The following is an 11015-nucleotide window of genomic DNA, read 5'->3' as shown; positions in this document are numbered from 1 at the left end:
TGTTGACTTTCATAGAAGAATAAAAAAACTGGGTTGGGTTTTTTTTTTAATTCATCACCAGTAAAAGCCTGGTCGTTGGTCTGTGAATAACCTGCAATTACTAGGATTGATTGTGTAGCATTTTAAGGAACAGGAGGGTAATTTGCACCCCAGCAAATTTAAATAAACAAAACCTCAGAGCTGCTTATGGAAGAACAGACAGAATTTCGAACCTTGTGGGTTTGAGTTCTTGCAAGCCCCAGCCCCGGGACCCAGGCTGGCGGCGGTGCATGGTGCAGCACGCTGCGGGCTGCAGTTTTGGGATCTTGACATCAAACTTGATGCTGCAGCCATAGATGGGGTGGCCACGGCATAATTATTAACCCGTAATGTGTCTGTGTCTGGAGAGACTTTAACTGTGTTTTTACATAGACGTGCCCTTTCACATTCGACGTATGCCCCTATTTAGGGATAGGGAGCTGTCTTAGTTCACAACTATCAATAAGCATTTAGTAGAAAGTTAAGTTGCAGCAGTGGATCTTAATAATTTAATCTTACATACTTTCTAGTGTTGCTGAAATGACTTTAAGTGGTCTCATGAACTTTCCTGATTGATGCCCAGCCATGGGGGCTGCGTGGCAGCTTTAGCAGCGTTTGGGTTGTGGTGCGGGTTGTTGGGTCACTCCTCTCTGATTTCTTCCTCTGTTCCCTACAGGTGTACATTATCAAAGTCACCTGGTCCAATGGGTCCACAGAAGTCATATACCGACGGTACAGCAAGTTCTTTGACCTGCAGGTAAGCATTTTGCCAGTTCTTGGGTTTTTGACTTCGGAGGGTCGAAAGCTGTGGTCAGTTGAGAAGCGTGGTTTCTGCCTTATGCTAAGCATGCCTTTGGTAATCTACCAGGAAATGTTTTGATCTGAGGAAACTTAAATGCAAATCCTTGAAAAAAGCAGGAACAAGGCAACCTCAAAAGCTGGACTCTTTGCTCCAGAGCCTCTTCTGCTTCAGTGGGGACACACGAGGGGCTTTTGCATATCCCAGTGTTAAAGTTCTGCTTTCTGGACTAAATGCATGCAGGGCTGCGTAGGTGTGTTTGAATTCCTGCAACAGAAATCTGTGCAAGTGGTGGGGTTTTTGTTGGGGTTTTTTGTTTGCTTTGGGGGGGGGGATTTTGTAAAGTTAGGCCCAAATTCCATTCCTGCGGAGCTAATACCATGCCTTTCCCAGCTGCTATCACAGCAAAACAAGGCTGCTGATTCCCTGGGTCCGTGTTCCGTTGGCTGGTGTTTCGGGGAGCAGGCGCTGGGGAAATGCCCGCTGCCCGGTGCGGTGTGCTGCCAGCCCAGAGGGCAGCTGATAGCAGCTGCTTTAGCAATTACCTCCTGGTGCAGGGGAGAGCCGGGAAGAAAATGGAGCCGGGAGGGAGGGAGGAGGCTGGAAAGGCAATTGGGACAGGCTGGGTTGCAGAAAACGAAAGCCGGTGTTCTGGGCGAGCAGGCAAAGGGTGTTTTCCACCCCCTCCTTGGTGGAGATGAGCCAAGGGGTCTGGCTGAGATTTATGAGCCAAAACACAAACTGAGCTGCTGGAACAGGCTCTGTGCAGATGAGAAAGGAAAATGCATAAAGTGATCTATGGACCGGCGGCAGCTGCCAGAAGAGTCACTGGCACGTCCCTCCTGGCCCGTGCACGGGACTGGGAGAGGAGCCGGGCACCCTCTGCCTCCAGTGACGCGCTCACGTGAAGTTGAGCATCGCTATATGCTTTATTTGAAAGGGTGCTGTGGTTGCCCGGGAATGAGGATGCCTTTCCTGAAATCACTGCATCCAGACACAAATACACTGCTAAAATTACAGCACATCTGGGCCTGCCCAGTGAAGCAAGCCCATGGGAATCCAGATGGCTTTCCCAGGTTCAGCTGGTCAGCTGGCTTCAGGTCAGCCTGCGAAGGCTGGGATTGTGCGAGACGGCTGCTCACATCGATGGTGCCCTGTCCTCTGCCCGACAAGGCACCTTGACCATGTTGAGCTGGGCCAGCCAGCGAGAGCCCAGCTTTGGCGAGACGCTGGGTGTCCTTACCCTGCCCCATGCTGCTGTCCCGCAGCATCGTGCCGGGCAAGGTAAGGCAGGGTGGCACGGGCGGCTGCTGGTGCAGGCAGGGGTTAATATGTGTGCAGCTGCTTGTGTAACCAAGGAAATATTAAAGTAAATAAACAGGGAACAGCTGTTGGGTAGCAGCCAGGGCTGGAAGGAAATGGAGCTCAGTGCTTCCTTCTCCGCAGCATCTTGTCTTCACTGGTGCTCCAAGGTGGTGGCCAAGCTCACGCCGTCGTTTGCTGCAAGGGGGGTACAGTCCTTTTGGGGTTTATATGTGATAAACTGGTGCCTCCAGCTGTGTTTCTCTGGGCTGCCTTGCTCCTCGTGGGGAAGGACAAGTAGGGAAATAGTGGCTGTCCTTCCTCTCTTCCTCCCCTTCCATCTTGGCTGGAGCTGTGCATGCTCCTAGAGGGAAAGCGTCGTCACTGGAGGCTGGCTGGAGCCAGAGACTCAAACTGGCTCTGCAAAACACCCTGGAGCACCTTTGGAGGCAGAGGGGCTTTTTATATATATCATGATGCAGATGGGAAAGTTTAAAGCAAAAGTCTCCCCCATTCCCTGTTCCCTGCAGCTTTTTCTTTAAAAAAAAAAAAAAAAAAGAAAAGAAAAGGAAAAAAAAGTAACCACTCCTTTTTGGCTCTGTTGAAAGAATGAATGAAATTGTGGTTTGTCCCTTCCTTCCCCCTTATCGGACATTCTTCCTGGTGTCCTTATTTTAAACTTGTGGTGCAGTACAGTGGAAATTGGATTGAAAGGCGAGGAGTGAAACACTCTTAGCACAGTGGAAAAAAATGCTCTAGGTAGGCTTGGTAGCACTGACTGTTGCCGTTGCTGGAGGCCTTTATTACATGACTGTTGGATGATTCTATGCCAATTTTAGCTCTTTAGGCAGAAATTTTCCATGCTGGAAATTATTCATGCCTCCGGTTATTAAAAAAAAAAAAACCCAACTACAAAATAACTGGTTAAAATGGTTCGGCTGCTTCTGAAAACATACTAAGAGGGGAAAAATATGTTTCCCGGGTCCAGTTCTGATGACCTTTTTGATGCGTTGGAGGAAGAATTGGAAACTTGGGATGCAGGTGATCCCTGTGTCAAGAATTTGTCTTTCGTGTTATCCAGTGAAAATCCATCCAAATTTATTCATACTTATGGCCTTGAGCAATCACAGTACATGCATGTTTGGGTAGAGATATTTGTTAATTTAATTTCTATGTTCCCAGTGATTCTGGCTGCACTTTCCATGCTCCTGCCAGAAGCTGAGCAGGGTTTTGTTTTTTCAATAGCAGCTCTGGCCACATTCGGGTGAAGGTTGGTGCATCCTCTTTTGCTGTCAGTGACCCTCCTGCTAAGCCCAGGCAGGAGGACAAGGAAGCCATTTGATCCAAGTAGGAGAGAGGAGAACAACTTCTTGGGGCAGGCGTGAGGGCTGGTGGGGGCTGACCCCCGGCCTGATGTGTTGCTGCAGTTCAGAGCAGCCCAGGCATGGTTGTGTGAGTGGTTGGGGATTTTCTCCTGATATTCCCTGTGGGGCCACAGCTGAATCGCTTGTCACCTTCCATTGTGGCCAAACAATTATTTTAGGAGTAGGGCCAAGTAAAACACATGCACGCTTATTACTGACAGCCTCGCTGGCTAGCCTGCTCCTACTGCAACCGGAGGGCAAAGTGTCCTTCCCTCCCCAGCCAGGAAGGAATGATGCCCAAAACACAAACTGCCAGCTCAGCCAAAACGGGTGAATCCTGGAGTTTGCCCAGCGCTGGTCTCTGCCTCCGTCTGGATGCAGAGACGCCGGACCAGCTGCGTTACCTGTACGGGAATGGGGAATGTCCAAAGCCTCCTTGCTGGTCGCAGTAATGCCGCAGGCTGTGCTGTTATCAGCTGGGAACGTTCAAGGTTTTGTATGAATATTGTGAACTTCCAATTTGGCTGTCATTGATACCCGAGGCTGGCCCTCTTCTGCAGAAGTCCTGGTTTGCAGCTCATCGCTGTAGCAGCCTTTCCAAGCACCGCCCGGCTTTTCTCTTCCAAGGGTGGCAAGACCTCCTCTTTCTGCCTAATTACCCGTTTTCATTCTGTTGACCACACCATGGGCCATCCGCTGTCACGCAGGAGATTGTCACCTCCTCTCTAAGGGCTGGTGATGGACGCTCGTTTCACAGTTCAGCTCCTGTGTCGCAGCACGAGGCACAGGCTGCTTCCTCCTGGTCCCGCTCCAGCATTTTGAGCAGATGAAGTGGTGGCCCTCATCCCTTGGGAAGCGCGCAGGTCATACTCTTTCCTGCTCTGGGGTCATCACAGGAAGGCTTGGCGTACCATGCCAGGCGGTGAAGTTGAGAAGGGAATGCCTGAGCTGAGGAATACCTGCACCTCCTATATACTGCTCATTGCAGGAGGAAACCTTCAGCGACCTGGGCAGTGCTGTGTAGATCCTCTGTGCTCTTCTCTTGCTTTCTCCCTAAGTGTTTTCTGTCACGTGGTGATTTACATAAGAGCAACTTTTTAGGGATTAAAAAACAAACCCTAGATTAAATTGTAATTCTAAAGTTTGAAACCTCAGGTAACTGTATGATTTGTAGTAAATTTGTAACTACAAATACTAAACTCAGTTATGCATGAATCTCTTGGCTGGAGGAATAGTTTCCTTCGAATAGGGTTGAGGCTCTTTCGTAACACTCAGTGTGCCAGATGTGAGCTATTGGGAGCAGATGGATGCTGTTCCTAAGAAATAAAGGCAGTAAGATTGATGCTTGCAAGGATGCCAGTTGTATTCTGGACGCTAATTGGGGCTGGCAGGTACGCTGGAAATGTTAGCTGGCATGGAAGCTGGTAATCAGATATGTGAGCGGCTGTCTCTGGTGGACAGAGGTAGAGGATCGGGGTCTTGCGTGCCTGAGAGATGCTTCCAGCCCTGCCGGTGGGGGAAGAGCTGTGCAGTGACTGCCGGGCTCCGCTGGATCATGTCGGATGCATCACTCAAGAGGACGTTAACAAGTCTCTTGGAAGGATCCTCTTGAAACGATTAGCTGTAAGGAGTGACACTGTTGGTTAGAGAACAGACACTGGCTTGTGTTTTGTGTTTTTTATGGAAACCCCCAAAAAGAAACATTTTTTCCCCACTCTGTAATTATGAGCTCATCAGCCATGACGGTAGTTGTTTCAAGTCTTCATGTGACCAAGAGCCGCTGTTGTCTCACTATGCTCCTAAAACGTCCTTACACTCAAACCTGACCCTTTTATGCCTTTCCCGCTGTTACCAGACCCCTGTGCTTTCCCTGGGCAGGAGCCCCGCTCCATGTCCTCGGCCTCCTCTGCCTTTCAGCTGCAGCCACCCTCTCCTTGACTAGGAGTCTTCGCCTGGCTCTTTTCAGTCCTGTCTTGTTTCGTGTCCTGGACAGCAGGGCTTGTGTCTCCGCAGTTGGGAGCGGATCCGATCGGTCACAAAGCGAGCTGCCTGTGAGCTGTGATGGAGCCGGGTCTCAAACCTCCCCCTTGGAGCAGGCTTTGCCGTTCATGCCGTGTCCCACCTTCTCACCACTGAAGCTTCTCCTCTGGCAGGCAGCTGCAAGCCCTTAAGTACCGAATTGCCATTCAGGGATGCCCTTCTTGGGGACAGGTTACCCCAGGGCTTTTCCTCTTGCAGTCAGAAACCTTTCCTTCAGTCCTGTCCCAGCTGAAGGCTGTAGGAGAGGGTGATGCTGCGTGGCTGCTCCTCTGCACAGAGGTTTAATTTTGAGCCAAGGGATGGAGACGTGACGTAGGCTGGAGTAAGTGTGCTTGCTGCACGATTCAGAGACAGAAAAATTGAGAATTTTAAGCAACCTTAAAAATGGCTCTAGCTCAGAGAGCCAGCCTCCACTCCTTTCTGCATGCACATTGAGTGTGTTTCCCAGTCCTTTCGTTTGTCCATATTTTTAACAAATCCTTCAGGTTCTTAGTTGGAAACTTTCAGCTTTGACCGGCGTGGAGCGATGTCATCTTGGAGAGAGTCCTGCAGCCCTCAGGCCAACAGCTTTGTGTGTAACACACACAAAAAAATAGGTTGTTGAAGTGGTGCCTACTTTTATGAGAAAATTGGCAAAAGGCAATGGTCTGTGCATGTCATCTGGACATGGAAGGCAGATTAGCCTTTCTGGAGAGGATTCTTCACTTGTTGTGTACGTGCAGCCGCCAGGCAAAGACGGAGAGGGGGGAAAGTCAGTATCTTAGTAATTCAGACTGTTTTTGAATAAAACACTACATTAAAATGGGCTCAGAAGACACTAGCTGGCACACAGAGAAGAATTGTTCTCATCAGCCTGTTTCAGGCAGTTGGACTCTTGAAAAATTAAAATGAGCCTCATGCGTTGTTTCCAGTACTGCAAGCCGCGTGCTCGCCTTCCTCCGCCTGCACTCCTCCTCCTCCTCCTCCATCTCCTCTTCCTCTGCTCTTTAAGCTGGACTCCTAGCAGGGCACATGGTTCACAAAGGTGAAGTAAGTGTTATCTTAATTCTCCAGATGTGGAAAGCAAGGGGCAGGCATGCCGAGTAATGTGTCCCGAACAGCACAAGGCTCCTTCAGGTGGGAACGCAAGCTGAGGCACCGCTTGGATTTCGCCCCTCTTCTGGGTCGCGCCTGGTCCTGGCGGCCTCTTTGATGAAAAAGCCCTAAGGCAGCTCAGCCATGCTGTGGCTGCAGGAGATGGATGTCTTTTTGTATCCAGGGATTGTAAACAGGGCTCTTTTGATAGCTATTTCGTAACAGGAATCTTATTTCAACACTTCGGGGATTTCTTTTTTCTCCAGGGTTTATGGAGTTCAGCAAAATTCTGCACAGTTGCGTGTGCAATGTACTTCGTGGTTTCACCCTGCCACAAAAATAAATCACCAGGATCTCGCTTTTAGACAGCTGGATCATGAAAGACAGGCCCTTGCATGACCAAGGACAAGAAAAAACCCACAGCTTCCTACGGTGAGGTTCCTGCTACAAAGCACCAGCGACTCCTTTTTCCTCTGTGCCCAGACTGCACTGAGAGCTGTGAGCTTAAGCACTATATGCAGAAGTATAGAAATAGTGAATTGCCATAATCGAACTCGAGAGAAGAAGAAACACTTTCCATTAAATAAGCACTACCTCTCTCTGTAGAAGTAAGAGCCGGTATTTTTCCAGCAGTGCATCAAAGATCATCATCATTCTCCTCCTCTCTCCCTCCACAAGGAACTTCTACAGTCCAATGCACTTCAGCCTAGTTAAAAGTTGGCTCCTTAATTTTTTCTCTCTCCAAATGTCTCCCATTTATAGCTTTCCAGCGTTTGGCAGCCGGGAGCCAGCGCATTCCCGTGCATGCTAGCGCCAAGGCAGGTCAGTGGAGTTATAATTGGCTCTAGCTGGCACCCTGACTAGCTGCTGCGTTCTGTGCCTGGCAGCCGAGCGGGGCTGCGAGCTGCCGAAAGCCGTGCCTGCCTCTGGGAAACGAGCTGCCGAAAGCGGTCCCTGCCTCTGGGAAACGGCAGCCCATCCTCCCTGAGAGTCGGTGTTGGATGAAAGCTCCCAGGGCCAGCGTACACCTGGGGCGAGCGCGGCGGCACTGGGCAGCGCGTGTCTGCAGCAGAAATAATTTTCAATTCTCGTAGCTAAAGCCTTTCTCGAGCAGCTGCTGGGAACAGCACCTGATGATTTTTGCTTTATTCCAAGCTGATGGCCAGCGTTTGCCCTTTCCTTTTCCTCCGCAGGCTGTGTCTGCACCTTTGCCAGGTTTCTGCAATCTTCCCTCTTGCCTCCGGAGCAATTTTGCTTCTTGCTGGTTTGCTGTGAGCCCTGAGGGCTCCCGCTCACCTCCTGGCTCTCGTCTCCGTCTGCTCCCACCAGATGGGCCCTTCTTGTTCCCAGGCTCATCGCCTGGCGCTGCCGTGGTGGCCCCACGGCGAAGGAGGGCAGGCTGCCGAGCCCGTGCTCTGTTCATTCATCCATGTTGGCACCCCCTGATCTCCTTCCCTCTGGAAACCTGGCAGAGCAGCCGAAGGAGACAGCGTTCGCAGCCTTTGCTTCCCTGCCCTGGGGGAAGTACGTCCCACGTGAAGCATCGCTTGGTGGGTGCGATCCGGAGGGGAGCCTGTGCTGAGTCTAACCTGTGGAGGGGGGAGGCAGAAAGATGGGGTGGTTAAAACAGTTTCAACTCCTCGGGGACGGAGCTGAGATCTCTTGCTGACAATCCGGTGTGGTTTTATTTGGTGAGGCTTTTGGTAATGTGTTTAAAAGTTGTCCTGTAACACGAGGTGAGGGGTTACACCCCTCTCCCTGTCTCAGGGGTGAGTTAAGGCCCTTCCACTCCCCAGCTACTTAATGAAAAAGCCCTGGAAATTCAGCTGCCCCATTCCAGGGAGGGCTGAGCAGGATCCCCAGGAGGGCAGGAGCTTGCTGGCAGCCCCTCTCCTGCCCGCTGCCTGTGGGGTCGGTCCCTGGGGAGGTGCCTGCCCGGAGCCGGTTGTGGCCGGGGGTTTTGATGAGGTTTGCGTGGGTCCGGGCTGACGCGAGCCCCAGCATCTCCACCGTGCTCTTAATCAATCTAACGCAGCTCGGTTTTCTGGTGGAAAGACCTGCAATTTATATTATGTGGCAGCAGCCCTGCCTCTGAAACAAGCCAGTTTCAAGCTGACTGCTTCTGCTTGGGGAAGAGCTGAGGACAGATAGCAGTACATCAGTGCAAAGGAGTCTGTATCTTAGAGTGCTGGATTTTTAGTAAAATGTCGAGGACCCATTCACATTGCTAAATCCATATGATATCATACTGACCATAGCGTGTGCCACACGCGTATCGTGGGCATCTAAGAAGTGGAAGCATCTGTGCAGTTTTATGTGAGTGGGAGATGGAAATAAGAGCTGGGAGAGACAGAGGGAGATGGTGGTTCTGCGCTTGTCCTGCCCTTGCAGAGGGAGGTGATAAAGCTGAAGGGACGACGTGTTTTTCTGCAGTCTTGATTTCTCACTTCTTTTCTGTGCCTTTCATTCGATTACATCGGGCTGTCGCAGGTCTACCACGGTGCTGTAAATCACCGCTCCCGCGCTGGCTGTTGAAAGCGTTTTTGGTGAAGGATGTCTGGCAGTCTTGGAGTCCCCTTGCGAAGCAAGGTGTGGACCTCTGCAGTGATCTCCCTGAGGTCCTGGTGGGCCTGGGGACAAGTGAAGAATTTAACCACCTGCTCTCCCTTCCCAGCGCTCTGCTCCATCTAAGAAGTGATGCTGCTCTTGCTTTCCTTGCGTGTTTTTTTTCCCTTCTCCTATATGCTCTCTGCCTTGAGGCTTGCCTGGCTCCTTGTTCCCATCCCTGGGATCCAGCACAGACTTTTCCAGGGCATGTGGCAGGCATCCTGCAGGAGGGACGAGGAAGGCAGGTCTGTGCCAGCTGCAGCGAGGCTGCTCCGTCAGCTGGACTAGGGGAGACTTCGCGGGGAGAGAAGGATGGGTGTGCAGGATCTGCCCTTCCTCTGTGATTCATGCCTTCCAGCCAGCCGGCATCGGGGAGGGGGACCTCTTTAACCAGAAAATGGAGAGGGGAAAACATGATATGGTGCCAGCGGGTGGATGCTGTAGGGCTCCGGCGGCTGGCCCGTCCCCTCCGTGGTGCCATGGTGACTCCGTGGTTTCCCTGCCAGCAGCTGAGGCTTTGCTTCTCCACTGCCACGGGGGTGTTGCAGTGCTGCTGGATGCATGGCACCCCTTCTGCTCGTCTTCCCATCACCTCGTGGCTCCCACACGTCCCCGGGCTGCGGGATGCTGCTCTACACCCTGTTTTATGGTAACTTTTATATTCTGTTGTTATCTAGGATTGCAATGTGAGCAATAACCTACATGAAAAATGGTCTCCCTTGTGATCTGGCGGCATGAGGAGAGCCAGCATTTTCCCTGTCTTAATTCCACCTCCCTGACCCTTTCTGCCTTACTGGTACCATATCTTGAGGCCGTTGCAATGGGGGTGAGTCACTGAGCAGTGAATTACAAATGATGTTTATGGCTGTCTTTACCTGGCAGTGTGGAAATTAGATCTTGGAGATTAGGTTTGGGAGGTGTAATTAAGGTTGGTGGATTTATTGTTTTAATACTGCCTGATAGAATATTAAGGATTTGGGCAAGAAAAAGCTTTCATTCGAATGCCATTTTTCAGTGCTGGTACCATATTAAATTAGCCAAACCAGGTATATTTTAATACGCAAGGTGCTGTTGTGCACCTTATGGAGAATTCCTTGTGCTCCTGTTTTCCTCTGCGAGCTCAGCTTGCTGATCATTTACCATGAGCCATGGTCTGATACTTGACCTTTTCAGAGAGGAAGAAGATATTTTGTGATAGCAGACTTTGAGAAATACCTCCCTCGGCGAGCAGTTTGGGTGCAAAGAGGTTTGGGACCCCTCTGGGGCTGATCCCCCCACCCCAAGCTGGCAGCAGACCAGCCCACGTCTCTGCGAGCTTGGACTGGGAGGGCCAGGAATGAGGAAGAGGAGAAGGATGGAGGTGAGACCTCTCCCTGTCTTGTGCTGCAGGCGAAAGTTCCGTTGGTTCAACAATATTGTGCAACTTCACTCTCGTAGGTGGACAGCTTGCCCAGGCACTGCAGAGCCGTCGCTGGGGCTCGCCAAGGTGTTCAGCCTTGCAGAGTGCAGCTGCCAGTTTTTGGGGTGGTGTGGGGTTTTTTTTAAGGAAAAAATATTGCTGAAAAATGGAGGAAATGTTTTTTAGAAGATTAAGTTGTGGGTCTTCCTCCCTATCTGAGAATTTCTGCCTGTAGAGCCACTGCTGGCAGCGGGCGTTGCCCCTCTCCTGCCCCGGGGAGCACTGGGGTGTGGCAGCAGCTCTGGTAGGGACCCAAAATCTTGGAGTTCTCACCCAATCTCAGTCAACAGAAAGTTGCAATCCTGTATTTTTTAACTGCACGCATACATGCTGAAAATGGCTGATGAAATGG

At 51.0% G+C, this 11015-nt stretch overlaps 1 protein-coding gene across 1 annotated transcript in view; it reads left to right on the top strand.

The window, feature by feature from the left end:
* Positions 1-694: 694 nt before the first annotated feature.
* The window catches only part of SH3PXD2B (SH3 and PX domains 2B), a gene marked incomplete at both ends in the record, with an annotated part of 66980 nt that continues 56659 nt past the window's right edge, over positions 695-11015 (top strand). The window contains one exon of the mRNA XM_009583540.1: positions 695-775. Coding sequence (XP_009581835.1) covers positions 695-775 — 81 coding nt within the window. The remainder of the gene's footprint in view (positions 776-11015) is intronic.

The sequence above is a fragment of the Fulmarus glacialis genome, unplaced genomic scaffold (genome assembly GCF_000690835.1).
Source record: "Fulmarus glacialis isolate BGI_N327 unplaced genomic scaffold, ASM69083v1 scaffold14260, whole genome shotgun sequence".
Lineage (NCBI taxonomy): Eukaryota > Metazoa > Chordata > Aves > Procellariiformes > Procellariidae > Fulmarus > Fulmarus glacialis.
The sequence above is the reverse complement of the archived record's forward strand: the minus strand, read 5'-3'. Positions and strand labels throughout refer to the sequence as shown.